The sequence below is a fragment of the Heteronotia binoei genome, chromosome 21 (assembly GCF_032191835.1).
Source record: "Heteronotia binoei isolate CCM8104 ecotype False Entrance Well chromosome 21, APGP_CSIRO_Hbin_v1, whole genome shotgun sequence".
In the NCBI taxonomy this organism is placed as follows: domain Eukaryota; kingdom Metazoa; phylum Chordata; class Lepidosauria; order Squamata; family Gekkonidae; genus Heteronotia; species Heteronotia binoei.
Genome location: NC_083243.1, coordinates 121,020,867 through 121,037,856, shown reverse-complemented (window position 1 = coordinate 121,037,856; position 16,990 = coordinate 121,020,867). Strand labels below are relative to the sequence as shown.

The 16,990-nt window shown below is 43.7% G+C and overlaps 1 protein-coding gene across 1 annotated transcript in view; it reads right to left on the bottom strand.

Annotated features, from left to right (window-relative positions):
• PRMT3 (protein arginine methyltransferase 3) overlaps nt 1-16,990 on the bottom strand; it is a 121,212-nt gene that overhangs the window by 63,547 nt on the left and 40,675 nt on the right. The window contains exon 11 of the mRNA XM_060262279.1: nt 6,308-6,386. Coding sequence (XP_060118262.1) covers nt 6,308-6,386 — 79 coding nt within the window. The remainder of the gene's footprint in view (nt 1-6,307; nt 6,387-16,990) is intronic.

Genomic DNA, 16,990 nt, shown 5'->3' with positions numbered 1-16,990 from the left:
CAATACTTTTCAATCACTATGTAAAGCCCTTAGGACAATTCAAATCCAGCTTTGGGGTTGGATGTCATCAGTAAGCAAATGATAACTCAACTCATATCAAAATCCCCTGGTGATGGAGTAGAGATCCCAATTAACTGCCTAGCTACTGCAGCATATTGGCTAAGAGTGAAAAAACTGAAACTAATCCTAAAAAGACAGAGGCATTGCCGGTTGGGAAGGCAGAGATCTTGAAGTACACTGAGCTCCCCTCTTTTGATGGAGTTCAGTTGACTTCTGCTGAATCAGTTAAGAGTCTTGGGGTTTTACCGGACCCAACTTTGACCCAACTTTATTATTGGAGAAGAAGTTAATGCAGTTGCAAAAATGGCTTTCTTCCAACTCAGTCTAGCCCCAAAGATGCCCCCTTACCTCGATATAGCTGATATGGCCACCTGGATCCATGCCACAGTAACATTGAGACTAGACTGCTGCAATGCAATGTACATTAGTCTCCCTTCAAAATCTCCAGCTAGTGCAGAATGTCACAGCTTGGCTATGATTAAGAGCTAGATGGAGCACACATTACCCATCCTGTAGGGACTTCACTGGCTGCCCATCAGTTATGGGGTGCAATTTAAGGTATTGACTATCACATACATGGCTCTGGATCCTCATATCTGCGAGATCATCTCTCCCTCAATGCTCTACCAAACAGCTTCAGTCATTGGAGCAGGGTCTTCTGCAGGTGCCAATCTGCAAATGGACAAAATCAACAACTGCCCATGGACACACCTTCCTTGTTGTGCCCCCCTCCACCATGTGGAACAGCCCACTTGAGGTCAGGAAGGCTCCCACTCTCATGGCTTTCTGAAAACTGTGCAAAACTGAATTATTCAAGAGTGCTTTTCTAAGCAGGCAACAGATTTACACTGTATTAAATGATCCACAGCATTATTTGGAAAATTATTAGGGACCGTGGTCTATTCTGATGTGTATAGCTTGCTGAAATTAGGATCCCACTATGGAATTTTGCATCAGTTAATTTGTCATGTTAATACTTATGCTTTCCTTCAGTTTTGTTTTTAGGCTTCTGGTTGGTTCTATAATCCTAATTCTATTGCACTGAAAACTGAATGCAGCCCATCTGCTGATTGCACTGACTCACTCAATGTAATCCACCTTGAGTCCAAGTGAGAAAGGCAGGCTGTAAATAACAAATAAATATCTAATGCTCAGTCACCAGTGTGCCATCAGAAAACAATCATGTTATCATTGAGAGTAGTTAGAACTTCACCTACTTACACCCAAGCCATTTCAATCATATCCCTGTCCTTTGAAATGGACTATCAGAAAACACACAGACGCAAGAAAATCATGTAAGAGAAGGGCTCCATCTGTCAGAGAAAAATACCTATGCTGTTGCAATGTATCTCTAGGATCCAGCCCTAGGTCTTCTGTGAGACCTTCTCTTGCTCAAGAAACTGTTTTAGGGGCTGGATTTTTTTGTTTTGTATTTTTTGGTACTGTGTGTGTGTCTGTACCTTGAAGTTATGGTGACCTCTGATGACTGACCCCTACTGGAGGCCTGGAAGATATTCAGAGAGATGGCTGCCCCGTCCTCCCAACTGCTAGTATTTCAAAGAGGTCTCCCATCAGAGTATTTGTCAGAGTTGACCCTGCTTAGCTTCTGAGATCAGGCTTGCCCAGACTATTCAGGTCAGGGCAATTCAGAGGCTGCGTTTGATGCCCACAAGATCCTCACTCGAGGCCTCCCCCTTTTTCTGGTTTGAGTCAGTGTGGGCCCAGAAACAATAGAAGCTGCATGAATCAAAGTGATATCAAGAAGCAGTGAGTCATATCAAGAGGAAAGGAATACACGGCCACTCCTAGGGATTTAACTTGTTTTCTCGTAAATGGTTATTTTTTGTACATAGGCAGCCATTCCAAGGAAAGAGTTTATGTTATTGCTGTTTTTCCATACTGAATTCCCCCCTGTATTTTTAATTCATTACAGCTTTACCATATGACTTTAATTTTTCTGCATTTTTCTGTTAGTAAATAAAGCTTTTTTTCCTTCCCTTGCCCCATATTTCTCTGAATCTGCATCTCCATAAACATAGGCAATACAGTCCTAAGTTTTGAAATTCCCAGAAGTACACATTTGTTCTGTTCAGGCAGGAGGACATCTCTGCATGTTACTGCCATGACAAGTACAGTAATTCAGGTAACATGTTGCCTATGTTTTCTGTTGACACTAAACCATTTGTAGAAATTTTGTATAGGTAAATTTTATCATAATTTTTATGGCTAATATGCAAGCCACCAAGAGCTGTTAAGGAAAGACAAAACATATTTTAAAACACAACCGTTAAACCTGTAAATGCTTTCACAGAAGGAATCAGACTAATTTTTCCATTCTTGAGCAACTCAGTTTAAAACGAAATGAAGAAGCAGCAAGCACAGTTGATTCAACCAGGTGTCCACACCAAGTGAGAATACATACCAGAGTCATTTGCAACACTGCAAAGTTATTTTGGTGGCCAGTATGGCTTCACCCCCACCACAGTTCTTCCCTTTCGTAACTATACTGTCACCTGAAGAGGCACAGGCATGAGAAATGGCTTTGGCACCACTGCAGGGGCCCAGATTTGATTATTTGGCTACTAGATGCACAACCCTGTTCTAGACAAGTTATTCATGTGTTGCATTCTTGGCGTTGCTGGCTTAGTGCGTTGCAGCAAGATTGAAAAACTGAGATTGCATAGCTGTACTATTTAGAACCAGAGCAAGAAGTGCTCCTTGCTAGCTTTGCAAGACTCTAAATTTGCCCCAGGAGAAAAAGCAAGCAAGCTGTAGAAAATGTTTCCATTTTGTTATCGCTTTGACTTGCTGTGGCAGCTGTGTTCCTCTTGGCAGCTTAAATTATTACTCCCCACCTGCATTAAAACTAAAAGCTTTCAACAAAAGAATGGTAGTTTTTCCCCAGCAAATATTTTCCTTAGCCTTTGAACAATCCAGCAATGAACACTTCTGAATTATTAATGCTAAAATATTTACAATAAGAAAAGGTATGGTAATGTTCTATGTGCTTGTAACACTAACGTGGGGCAAAGACCAGCTCTCCCAGGGTGCTTTAGATAGTGCCTACATTTTCCCTGAATAAGCACCACTTTAAATTAAGCTGTGTAACTATGAACACACTGAATAAATGGATCAGTAAGCAAAGAGAACCCAAAGTTTTCCATTAACAAAAAATCAAAAGTTCAACAACCTAATTCAGAATTCTAACTTAGAATTCAATTCTAAACAGAAGGAGGAGTACAAATTCTTTTGGGAAGAGTTTTGGTTGGACAAATTCTCTTCTCAGTTTCTAACAGGAAACAAACCACCCAGATGCACTACAAGTTATAGGCAAATTGAAAGGACAGATTCCTTGGGCCTCTTCTTATAGCTATGGTGTTAAAACCTGGAGAGTCTATCCTGCACAATCACTTCACAAGTTGGGAACTCAGCTCTGTGCTTAAACTCTGGATCTAAAATACACGATGGAGTTAAGTGTTTACTTATCACAAAATGCACAACATAAACACTTGCCTATGAGCTTCACTGCTTATATTTAAAATGAGACACCACAAAGTAGCCAAAGCAGAAATAGGAATGATAAGCCAAAGCTCCAGAATTACCCAGAGCTGTTTTTGCAGCTGTGGGAACAGGAGCAGATGAATGGTGATGGTTTCCCTTACCTCAGTTCAATGGGGGACCTGCTGATTGGCCCAGACGCTGTTCAAACTAGCAATCTGGGCAATTGGGTGGGTTACAGGGGGATGGGGTCTACAGACAAACCAGGAGCCAGGGTCTTTTGTCTGGACTGTCACATTATTTATTGGGTCACCTCCAAGTCTCATAGAAGCTGGTCTCCAGCTTCCAATGCTGAAGGATCAATGTGAGAATAGGCTCCAGGTGGGGTAGTGTGGATTAAAGAGTTGTGATGGCAACTTGGTTTTAGAAGAGGAGCAGCGAGAGGATGGGGTGGCAGCTAGAGCTCTGCAGTGGTGGGAAAAGCATCAGAATTTGAAAAAGTCCAGCAGTAATGGCTGTGGTGTGGGAACATTGCTGCGGCAGGGCAAGCAGTGGCAGCAACTGTATTGAGAGTCCAGAGCTGACCCGATGATGATGGCGCTTGGCTGCACACCTTGCATCCTTGGGCTTTTAGCAGCAGATCTTCTTGACCATCTGTTCCTCTCCAACCCACCTTTTCTTCTGGGTGCGTGTGGGCTGTACATGATGAGCAGCCTGCTATTCTCCCTTTTTTGCCTTCTTCCCTGCTAACTAATTAAAAAGCACTTCCAAGTGCTTTGGGGATCTCACAGTATGTTTCATCCAAAAATTAGAAATGGGGAAGAAATATATTCTATATACATAAAACCAGTTTCATTTTGGCAAATCCAAGCACCCTGATTGGTTGGGACTGGATGGGATTGCACTTCATCAACCTTTGGCCCATCAAACTATCAATGAAGAGTACTTGCATGCCATTCGTTGAGTCTGCTCTGCTCTCCCACTCGAGTGGCTGTTCCTACCCAGCAAAGCTGGTTCTGTCAGTGAACGGCAAACCGTCTTGGTTTTGGCAGTTATTGGCTCTCCCTGCTCTCCCATTGGCTGAACTGCCTGTTGCACTATTCACAGAGGAGAGAAAGAACACCTTCCTTCAATTGGCTGAGGGAGGGAGGAGGGAGACAGCTAGAGAAAGGCTTCCCTTGACTGGCTGAAGATTCCTCCCGATCCTCCACTAGAAGGGGGGGAAATGGCATCCTGTGCCAACAGACCAAATACAGAAAGAGAGAGAGATTGAAGACCAACAATATTGTTAGGGAGAGACTGTTGGTCTGAAAGGTATCACTACAGGCCTCTGAGGGTGAACTCGTTGAGGCCAGTTCAGGTCTGGGAAATTCCTGGAGATTCTGTGGTGAAGAGGGCATAGGAGTTAGGGCTTCAGATAGGGATCTGCTAGACACAAAGGGAAAGAGATATGGTTGCCAACTCCAGGCTAGGAAATTCCTGGAGATTTAAGGGGTGGTGCCTGGGAAGGGTGAGGATTGAGGAAGGGAGGGACCTCAGACAGGTACAATGCCATTTCCCCTGGGGAACCACTGTTGCCAATCTCCAAGGAGGGCTCGAGTGGATGCCTTCACTTGGGTGGGAAGGCAGCAAGGGGGGGGGGCACTGGCCCAGTGCCTCTTTCTAGAGCCCGTTGTATTTTTCTCCACAACGGGCCTTATTCCTAGTTTATAAATATATTCTGAATGCAGTTGACAAGGTTTCAGAGTACAGAAACTAGTTTTTCTAAGAGCGGTGAGTATAATGTAGTGAAAGGACTGCAAGTGTGTGTTCTGATGAACAAATGACACTCCATAATATTTCTTTAATAACCCAACATTTAAAACTATTTCTTTAAAAAAATCTACAAGGGAATAGAGAAAAACCTTTTGGATTGTAAGTATTATGCACAATGAGTATAGTAAGTGAAGCTAAATTGTTTTCTTCTACACGTAACAAAATGCTGACTTAATTTAAGTGATTTAAGTTTTTCATGTATTCATTATTCTATCAAGTGATTTTGCAGTAACATGAGAATTCTAAAGAATTTAGAAGTATTTACTGATTAACCTATAGTCTACTCTTCAACATGGAACACACCAATCTGGAATTTAGATACAATGCATATACCCACACATAGTTGCATGTGCCCCATTTCCTTGAGCACACAACAAATTATTATCAGATCTTCATAAAAGAAGACTATTAGCTACAAGCTGCTTACATCTCTTAGAATCCACCCCCACCAAAAAAACCCTGATTCACTGAAGAAGCTCTTCAGTTTTCATGGTTTTCTTACATACAGCAGCAACTCTATGATGTATACACACACAAACAGCGCAATCCTAACCTGTCACACTTTTCTAAGCCCACTGACCCTCTTTAAAATTTGATTACTTTCAAGTCTTATGAAGTGCTCCTACATTCCTATGGTAATGCCTTATGGTGAAAGCCTTAGCCTGTCTTTCAACAACAGCAAACTTTATAAACTTTCAAGGACTACACTTCTGTTTCTGTAAAGTCAAACCGTTATTTAAAAATGCTATTTTCTTTAAGGCCCAAATATCCCATCAATTGGTTTGTATTACCCATACTATAAAATGAATGCTTTGAAGCTTCCACTAATGGAAACATTTTTCATCTCAGGTAAGAACTTTTTTAGTCATGCATAGCAGAGTCTAAATCTTTTGCTTCCCCAGAGATGGTTTATTAAACAGAATTGTAGACTAACCTGAACCACCTTTTGCCAGGTACTTGTTCCTTGCGTAAATCACAGAATCCAGCATTGACTCAAAAAGGAGGAAATATCCCTGTATAGCAGAAGATAAAATGCCTTATTAAAGAAATTCTTCTACAATCATATACAGATTTTACAAGATGTGCTTTATAATGTTTTGTAGCATAAAGTCCGCAAGGACAAATAACCATTGTTCTCTTACAGTGGCTTATGGAGGAAAAAAGGAAAGGTCCTCTGTGCAAGTACCAGTCATTTCCGACTCTGGGGTGACGTTGCTTTCACAATGTTTTCACAGCAGACTTTTTACAGGGTGGTTTGCCACTGCCTTCCCCAGTCATCTACACTTTTTCCCAGCAATCTGGGTGCTCATTTTACCGACCTCAGAAGGATGGAAGGCTGAGTCAACTTTGAGCCGGCTACCTGAAAACCCAACTTCCACCGGGGATCAAACTCAGGTCGTGAGCAGAGCTTAGGACTGCAGTACTTCAGCTTTAACACTCTGTGCCACGGGGCTCTTAGGCTTACGGAGAAGTCACTTCTAATAAGCTGCTTTTGTTTCTCCTGTTAGCTGTTGTAACATAGCAACTGGTTTCATAATAATCTTACCCTTACCTAATTTATTGATAATGAAATTCCTCTGTAATAAAGTATTTCAAACAAGAGTTCACTATAAAAACAGGTTGCTTATCTGTAACTGATGATCTTTGAGTGGCCCCTGTGCAGTCTACACACTTGGGTTGGTTCCCTTTGCTCAAAGCCAACCTCAGAGAACTCCAATAGTAGCGCAGTGTGTTTTTGGCAGGCACTTGCTCCGTTCTGAGAAGCAGGCACACAGAACGCATGCCTAGAACGGGGAAGAGCTCCGCCTCCCACTCAGTTTCTTCCAGCCGCTGCTAGCAGGTCCAACTGCAGGTAAGTAGAAGGAAATGCCAGCAGTGGGGAAGGCTGGGTGGGTCGAGTGTGACCGCACAGGTGACCACTCAAAGATCATTAGTTACAGGCAAGCAACCTTTAATGCTTGGAAGGTGGGTGCTGGCAGAAGGATCTGAGCAACCTAAAACAAACACAGGTTAATAATGCAGACATTGCATGTTTTCTTATAGGCTCACCTGAGGTCCAGCAATGATGATGTTACTGGTGACAACACCGATCTCCAAAGGACGCATCTCGCCTGGAGCGCACATCGAGGGAGTAATGCATCACAAAGATTGATGGCAAAGTGGCTAGTGAACAAATGTCTTCTAGAGGAACCCCATGAAGAAGTGGAAACCGCTCTGGTGGAATGACCGCGGATTACTTCAGGTAGGGCTTCCTTAGCAAGTTCATAGCAAAGCCTTACAGTGGAAGACATCCACTTTGAAAGGCACTGAGGTGACACCTTGGCACCTTGCTGAGGTGCTCCATAGGCCACAAATAGTCTCTGGTCCTTTCTGAAAGCAACTGTCCTTTGCAGATAGAAAGCGAGCGCCCTGCACACATCCAGAGTGCGCAAAGCTTTCTGGATACTGTCAGTATGATCCTGACAGAGAGTTGGCAACACAGTGGACTGCGATAAATGAAAAGTCGAAACAATTTCAGGTAGGAAAGTTGGGTCTGGACACAACACCACCTTGTCTTTGTAAAAGATAGTATATGGTGGATGGGATTGTAAAGGCTGATATGTCACTGGCCCTTTTGGCCAACGTTACAGCCAGTAGAAAGGCTGTCCTCCAGGAAAGGAGTTGCATGGAAGTTGTAGCCATGGGCTCAAAGGGTTTACCCATGAGCTATGTGAGAACTGGGGAGAGACTCCACGGGGAGATGAAAGGTTTGATGGAAGGTTTCAAATGTGAATAGCCCCTTAGCCAGTGGACTGCGATAAATGAAAAGTCTTTGTCAAATGTGAATAGCCTTTGACAGTAGATGTGAGAAAACTGAGGAGTTATCTACCAAGACGTGAAAAGCCAAGATGGCCGATAGGTGAACTCTCAGAGATGACAAGCTGAGGCTAGTATCCGAGAGAGATAGTAGGTAAAAGAAGAGCGCCTGTAATGGGTCCAAATTATGTTTACTCACATAGAAAAATGGTTCTACTTCAGTTGGTATGACTTGATGGCCATTAAGGAAGACCTCTAACATCTGCAGAGAAGTTCAAGGTTTGATTCTCCAGGTGGTCAATCAAAAGAAAGCTGGGTTGTGATGGTAAACGTTTCTGTTGTGTTGCGTCAGAATGTCGGGAACTAGAGGCAGTCGACAAAAGACCTCCTGAGAGAGAAGTAAGAGAGGGGAGAACCAGGGCTGGTGGGGCCACCATGATCAGTATGCAATCTGTGTGATCCGTTCTGATTTTCTGTATAGTCCTGGTGATTAATGGGATTGGAGGAAACATGTAGAATAGTTTCCCTAACCATCGATGGAAAAAGGTATCCCCCAGTGACTGGTCCATAGAGCACCTCTGCTGAAAAAAATGCGGCATTTCACATTCCTGCAGGATGCAAAAGTGTCCGGAATATGGGGTGAGGGTAACTGTCGCTGAGCAACCATTCCAGGTCACTGGCTTCATTCTGCTGAGCATATCTGCATGAATGTTCATTGATCCTGGCAGATGCACTGCAGATAGAGAGATGTTGTTGAGAATGCACCAGTTTCAAAGTTGCTGAGCCTGTTTGCAAAGGGAGTGTGATTTCATGCCCCTTTGCTTGTTGATATAGTATACAATAGTGACATTGTCTGAAGCCACTTGGACATGATGATCTTTGAGTTGTAGGAGGAAATATTGCAAAGCACGATGGACAGCCATAAGCTCTAAGGCATTGATGTGTTTCCGGCTGTCCATCAACTACCAGGTTCCGTGTGATGTAACGCATTGCAGTGCGCTCCCCAGCCACTGAGTGAGGCATCAGTTATCAGCATTTGAGTGGGAGAAGAAAGTTTAAACTCCTTGCCCACTAGTAGGTTGGTGTCTAGCAAACACCAGTTCAGAGAGTCCAGGTCATGCTCTGGTATCGTTAGAAGCAAGTTCTGAGAATGGATAGTTGGCCTGAAGTGGTGCAGAAACCAAAGTTGTAGAGGCTGCATGTTCAGATGGGCGAAAGGAATGACTGCAGTTGTGGCTGCCATGAAGCCCAAGAGACTTTGAATGGACTCCATCGTTTGAGTAGGAGCAGTAAGAAAGTTGTGAATCAGGCTCTTCAGGGTTTGGGCCCTGTCTATCGGCTCTGAACGTTGTAGTGTTGATGAGTGCCCCTACAAAGTGAAGAGCTTGCGTAGGTTGCAGATGAGATTTTGCAAAATGCACAGAGACCCGGGTTCTTGAGCAACTCCATGGTCACAGTAATGTCCTTTTGTAGTTGATGGGCTGATGATGACCGTATCAGCTAATCATCGTTATATGAGAAAATCTGGATTCCCTGTTGACGTAACGCTGCTGCTACCATGGCCATGCACTTGGTGAAGACTCTGGGTGCGGTGGAGAGGCCGAATGGTAAGGCCTTGTACTGGTAGTGTGCTTGACCCACTATGTACCTGAGGTAGCGGCAATGGTGTTTGCAGATGATGTGGAAATATGCATCTTGTAGATCCATGGAGGCCAGCCAGGCATCTTTTGGTAACAATTGCAGTATCATTTGCAGGGTGATCATCTGGAACTTCTGTGGCGGATAAACCGATTGAGGTCTCTCAGGTCCATGATTGGGCGCTTTCCTCCATCTTTCCTGGGCTCAATGAAGTAACATGAATAGAAGCCTGCCTTGAGTTCTGAAGAAGGCACAGGTTCTATTGCCCTTTTAATAAGGAGCATACTTCTTTGTGGAGGACCAGAGAGGGCGGTGTTGGAACGAAGTATGGGAACACAGGAAACTCGAAGAATTCAATGGCATATCCTGCTCTGATGATAGTGAGGACCCAGACATCTGATGTTATAGTCTCCCAAAGATGTTGAAAGGGGGAGAGAGTCTGGTTCCTGGGTGAGGTGAAGGGGATGTTAATGGAAGTTCCAGATGAGCAAGGCTGTCAAACCGACTGTCAGCTGGTGACATACATTCGGACTGATTCAATTTTTGTATGGCTGAAAAGTTGGGTCTTGTTGAAGAGAATTGTTTATGTCTCCAATTATCAGAGGCTCTCGGTGGATAGTATTTCTTATGAGATGACCATTGCCTCAGTTTGGATGAAAAAGTAGGAGAGGCGACATCTAACCTCTTTGCTTTCTTCCTACTGTCATTGACGTTAGAAAGAACTTCAACAGTAGTCGAGTGGAAGAGACCTTCCCCATCAAAGGGGAGGTCCTCAACTTTAGTCTTCAGGTCAGGCTGGAGCATTGTTGAGTGAAGCAAAGCATGGTGTCAAATGGCTACCAAAGTAGCCAGGACTCTAGGCTACTCTAGGAAATCGCATGTTTTAGGGAACTGATCTGCTGACAAGAAACAACTGAGTTCTTGGATGATAGCTGAGGCTTGAGGTTTTACAGGATCAGGCAGGTTGGACAGTAAAGGAATCAAGCGGTTGGCTAGATTAAAGCTATAAGCTGAAAAATATGCCAAGTAAGTGTGGAGTTTACTCAAGGTGGTAGTGGTAGAGTACAGCTTTCTTCCCAATGTATCCAGCTTTCGACCTTCTCACTCTGGAGGTGAAGGATGTCAAGTTGGTTTAGATTTAGAAGCAGAGTGGATAATCATAGAATTTGGAGCTGGATGAGAAAATAAAAATTTTGCATCTGAAGCCTGGACTCTATAAAGGGCATCAAGAAATCTCGGGGTAGGTGGTATGGAAGCAGGGGTTTCCCAGGCTTCCTTAAGAGTTGCCAAATGAACAGGTAACATAGGTAGCAAAGTTGCAGGAGATAGTTCTGCCTGAACAAGTTTGTAGATCAAATCTGTCACCTCAGGTTTGTCAGTGTGTATTGGGATATGTAAAGCTTCTGCCATGTGAGTGATCATTTCCAGGTAAGGTTTAGCCCCTTCAGATGGGGATAAAGGGCTAGGAGGAGTACTGTCTTGCAAATGATTAAGTAGCAGTGGATCACCAATGACTGAGGATGAGGACGCTGATGAAGCATCCGAACAAGGGTTCTCCGGGTCCTTAAGAACTAGATCGTCAGGATCTTTTGGCAGTGAATTGTCTGGCATATAGACAGGCTCTGGTACCAGTTCAGGAAGTTGTGACAAAGCTCCAACAGCCGCAGGAGCTGTTGAGGTAGTGTAAGGCGTAAGTATAGGAGGTTGAGCCTGAATAGTCACAGTGCTGAGAATTTGAATGGGTTCAGCAGGCTTGGTAGTTAAAAAAAAGATTTCTGTGTGAGGGAGCAACTGTCGTATAGGACCAATAGTGGCAACCATACCAACAAGCGTAGGTATGTGGAGAATGCGTCCTAGATGGTGTAGGCATTGGAGAATAATGTCAACGACAAAAGGAACAGTGTCTGGATGTCGAGTGAGAGCGAGACCAACTGCAGTCTTCACGTCTGATGGAAGCTCTAGACACCAAGCGTCGATGCCTGGAAACAGAGCGCGAAAAACGACAGCTTCTATGAGAGGTCGAACATCAACACCTAGAGTTGGAACGCGAGTGGTGTCGGCTTCTATAAGATGCTCTAGAAGTTGAATGTCCACACCTTGAAGTTGATTGACGGTAGGAGCGAGAATGAGTGCGATGGGACTGAGATTGCGGATGTGCAGCCTTGCTAGAGGTAAGCTGAGTTAGAGGGTGATGAGGAGACTGGCCCAACAAGGAAACGTTAGGTATGTCTCGAAACCAGGCCAATCAATCCGGGGCTGAAGACTGCTGTGCATCCAGGTGATATTGTTGAGGAGTAAATACGGAGTCAAGGGCTTTATTTATTGTGGTCGCAGGAGAGATCAAAACATCAGGGTCAAAGGTCTCAGAGTCTGAAATTATAATGACTGCTGAGGCACTGTCAAGAGGGAGTGAAGAAGTCGAAGGCTCAAGGGGTGCTGAAGGATTGGTCAATGAGTCAGTAGCCAATTGAGTAGGAGTTGATTGGGTTGCAGGAGCTGAGGCTGAAGCGGTAGAAGTCGAAGGCTGCTGAGGTCGCAGTTGTTGGATAGGAGCTGAGGTGGTAGAAGCCAAAGCCGAGGCAGTAGAAGCCAAGGACTGCTGAGGCAGAGATTATTGTATAGTGGGCAAGAGGCTCTGTGATAAGGCAGCCATTTCAGGCATTGTAGTTGAACCCTTCGGAGTCGCAGATCGATGTTTTTATTTCTTATCGGACTTATGCTTCTTTTTATGAGAAGTGGCCGATGAAGTCAAATCTCCCCGCTCTTTTTGGGAGGGAGGCGGCAAAGTCTTTGATGTCTCGGAGTGAGGCATAAGCGATACTTCCAGCAAATGGCTATGGAGATGCACTGCTTGATTTTTTTGCGTTTGTCTGCCGAAGCCTTTACAATGGCCACAGGTTTCTACTTTGTGTCCCTCTCCTAGACACAACAGGCAGTAGGAATGCCCATCTGTGGAAGGGAGTTTGGCCCGACACTTCAAACACTTTTAAAAGGTGGTTGTCCCCTTCCTGTCTGCCAGGGTGTATATGTGTGTGGGGGGGAAGAATAAAGGAAGGGAAAGATCAACTCTCACAAAAGGTCCTTTTTTTGCATTGTATTTCATAGATAAAAGAAGATAAAGGCAAAGAACGATGACAATGAAGAGAGTATTTGAGAAGAGCACGCTGAGGGAAAAAGCTAACGCAATGAGGTCCAGTAAGGGTGGTGGGCAAAAAAGAAATTGAGCGGGAGGCAGAGCTCCTCCCCTGTTCTAAGCATGCACTCTGCCTGCCTGCTCCTCAGAGGAAGAGCCTAACATGGAGTTGGCAACCCCATCTCCTTCCCTTTACCCCTCTGACTTCAGTTTTCCATCACATCCCCCCTCCCTGTCTATGTAGGAAACGGACAGTCTTTCTCCGGGGGGGGGGGGGGACAAAGCAGCCTACATCATTATTCTCTCCCCCCTTCTAGCTGCACAACAGACCTGTGAGGTAGGTTAGGCTGAAAATCTGACTGGTCCAAAATCACCCAGTAAGCTTCCTCAGCAAGAACCTGGGTCTGGTATACCCTGCTCTGAAGCCCCCACTTCTATGCCCTCCTCCACATAATCTCCAGAAATTTGCCACCAACCCTGTAACTGGCAGCCTTAGCTAGTCAGGACTGGCCCCAATGAGTTCACCCTCAGAGGCCTTAAGTGGTACCTTTCAGACCAACACACTCTCTGATAACACTGTTGGTCTTAAGCACAGGACTTCAATTCCTCTCTGCCTCTTACTTTCCCCCCCTCTCTTTCTCTATCTGGTCTGCTGCCATGGGACACCATTTCCCCCCCTGTCTCTGGCTGTTTCACTTCCAGAAAAGGAAAGAGAGGACCCCTCAGCCAAGCAAGTGAAGGCTTTCTCTGGTTCTTTCCATCCTCCCTTAGCCAATTGAGGGAAGGCTTTCTCTGGCTTTCCCTCCAACTCCCTCTGCCAGTCAAGGAAAGGGTTTTTTCCTCTCCTCTGCAAACCAGTGAAAGGAAGGAAGGAAGGGGAAAAAAGGAAAGAAGGAAAGAAAAAGAAGGAAAAAAGAAAGAAGAAAAGAAAGAAAAAGAAAGAAAGAAAACTGCTCAGCTGTTTCACACCCAAGTCATCGGAGTGCTGCTCCAGCATCCAATCATCTTTCAAAGGTGGCTTGGCAAGTTGGAGGAAAGCACAGCAGCAGTCAGTTCTTGGGTCTGCATCAGCAAGAGAGTAGACAGTCTAAGAAAAGGCAGGCTGGTATGGGAAATCCTGTGTGTATGTGTGCGTGCGTGTGTGTGTACGGATCCAACCCAACGTCATCAGTGAAAGCCTGTTTGCATCCACAAGCATTAAAGAAAATTCACTACATAACCTGCATATAAATACATCTTCTTTGTTGCTTTATTAAACCTCCTACTTCAGTGATTTATTTTATTACATTTGTATCCTGCCCTCCCCTGACGGGCTCAGGGTGGCTAACAACAGTGAACTGTGTACTCTTCAGGCTCAATACAAAACTTACTTCACAACAGTGATCCAGAGCCTTTACAATTGCTACCTTAAGAATATCTTGTAACTGAAGGGAAGTTTGCAGTTCAAAACAAATCTGATCCCCAAAATCACAAGGGGCTGTCTGGGTCTCTTCAGTCAGCAATAAAGGGTCTGTCACACTGAACAATTTATTATGGTATGAGCTTTTGTAAACAAGTGCTTCTGCCTCATGACAGTTTTTTCCTCAAGGAATTTGCTTTTAAGGTGTAAATAAGACCCTAATTTTGGCTGCAGAGAACACCACCTCTGGAATTGTATACATAAAGTGATTAACACAGCTACAAGCATCAGCAAAGAGAATTAAGCAAAAACTGGGGGCTGTTGAAATCTCCTTCCAATTGTTTTGAGTTTCAATACTTCTCAGAAATCCTTTTGCAGCCAATCTTGAAGGGCTCCAAGACATCCAGGAGGAACTATCTGCTGTATCCTTAACCTCATGTCTGCTGCTTGCTAAGAATGAAGTGTACACTTTGGTTCTGTAGAGGCCCTCAAGATTTCTGTTGTGCTCACCGTGGGATTTTCAGGGGTTTTTCCTATCACAACTCGTACACTTTTTCATAACAAAAGAAGTAGTCTGAAATCATGAGAAATGGCCACACAGCATTCCTTTTTTCATACCTTTAAACATAGCCCAGCAGAGAGGTATGTATGCAGATAATTTCTAAGACAAGAACCAAATGCACTCAAGTGATGTTATGTCACAACACCCAGTGATAATCTACATCCTGCAGGTTGCTGCATATTTCCTCCATTTACCTTCCAGCTGCAAAAGGGATTTCATTAGTTTTATGTTATCTGTAAATTATTTCTTGTGACATTACTTTATGATTCTATGTTGAGAGCTACATTGAAAGGTCCAGTAAATGAAAAGGTAGGTCACAGACAAAATTATCTTGCAATATAACAGATATCATTGTCCTCCTTCAAACTTTTCCCAGTTCGGTTCTTTAGACTTTCCTTAGATCTCTATTCTTTCATGCAATATCACATCCCTGTAAGTTATGTTGGAACTGTCCTCCATTTTCAATCCAGTCATTTATTACCAATTTCTGAATGCTTTGCTCTATGTGTGGTGCTCATCTCTAGTGTAATTTAGAATGTAATTTCACAGGCTACTGCCTCACCTGTAGGGGTGCCATCTGGAAAGAGAATTATACCTGACAATTCTCCAATGATGCTCTGGGATGCTCCTGCTTCCACACTGACAAAGTTCAGATTTTTTTCAAAATCTTGTATTAGAACCCTCAAAATTAATTACAGCAAAGAGATCCATACTACACTGAATTGTGAACAGAATATTAATGATTCTAGCTGACAAACCAAGACATGCAAGTGACAATTTTACTACCAGAGGAACTAAGAAAGGAAATTATAATGAAGTATTTTAGGAGCATCTGCTTTGCCTTTTATACCAGCATATTTTCCATGATAATTAAGTAAACTCCTGGCTGTCCATCAAAAAAGGCCACAGAATGTACTGGCACACTGGATCTTTCCCTATTTTTCCTTCCGTATATAACCTGCTGTGAAGGTTGCTTGCGCCTCACAAACAAAACACATCACAGTGTGGGGCTTTGCAGCTATGAGAGAAAATCAGAAGCCTCCTTCTTCCACTGGGAATTTATTTCAACAGTAACACTCAAATCTGCCTCTTCGCTGCATTATTCTATTATATGGTGTTTTTTGTTTGAGAGGCTCATCCAACTTGTTACCAGAAATGCTGGGAGACTCCTTTTTTATGGGGAAATTAGCAGAGGAAGACTCAGGTAGAGATATTTAGGAATAGAATTTCCACAATGTGTATACCAGTAATAACTCCAGTGAGAAATATATATAAATTTTGAAATGACCAAACCAATTGTAATTAAGAATTTTATTAAAAATATGATAAAAAATACACACACACTGAATTAAACTAACACACACAGAAGGACACCAAAAATAGGTTTTAGCAGAGCTGGTAGGGGATAAGATTTGGGGTGGAGGGGAGAGATGTTTATAACTTCCTGTCTGGAGAGTAGAAGTCCACAGAGAAGAACAGCAGAACTACCAGTGCTCTACTATGGAGGTACCCAAACATAATTTGGGATTGGGAGTCTGAAGGCACCAAGACAGGGCACACTGAACATGTACAGAGTACTTTCTTAAGAAAAAACATACCCTGAGGTACAGGTGATCAGGATGTTCCTTGGAACAATGTAAAATTGGGCTATAAAGTTGTGAGACAATGTGTGCAGGAGCAAGTTGATGGGTTTTTCTGAGACAAACAAAGTGTCTCAGGAAGCCAGAGTGCTGGGTGTGACTAATAGGTGTTGATAACCCATTGCTGAAAAGGTGGGGCAAGAATTAAAACTAGGCAGGGTGATTAGATTATCTGAATGGAGGCAGGAAAGCAATTAATTTCTGAGATGGAGCAGGAGAATTGGGAGTTTGAGACAGGGTGATAACAGGAAATACTGATATAGATAACCGGAGGTGTTACTGACAGAAGTCAAAGGTTCAACGACCGAGATAGAAACTCATAAGAATAGGAACTTTTCCCAAGTTGGTACATTTCATAGAAGCTAGAGGAATGATGATATAAGTTGTGTGTGTGTGGGGGGGGTGGGTTTGGCTCCGGTGCTCGGTGACATTACAGTCAGACACAATGC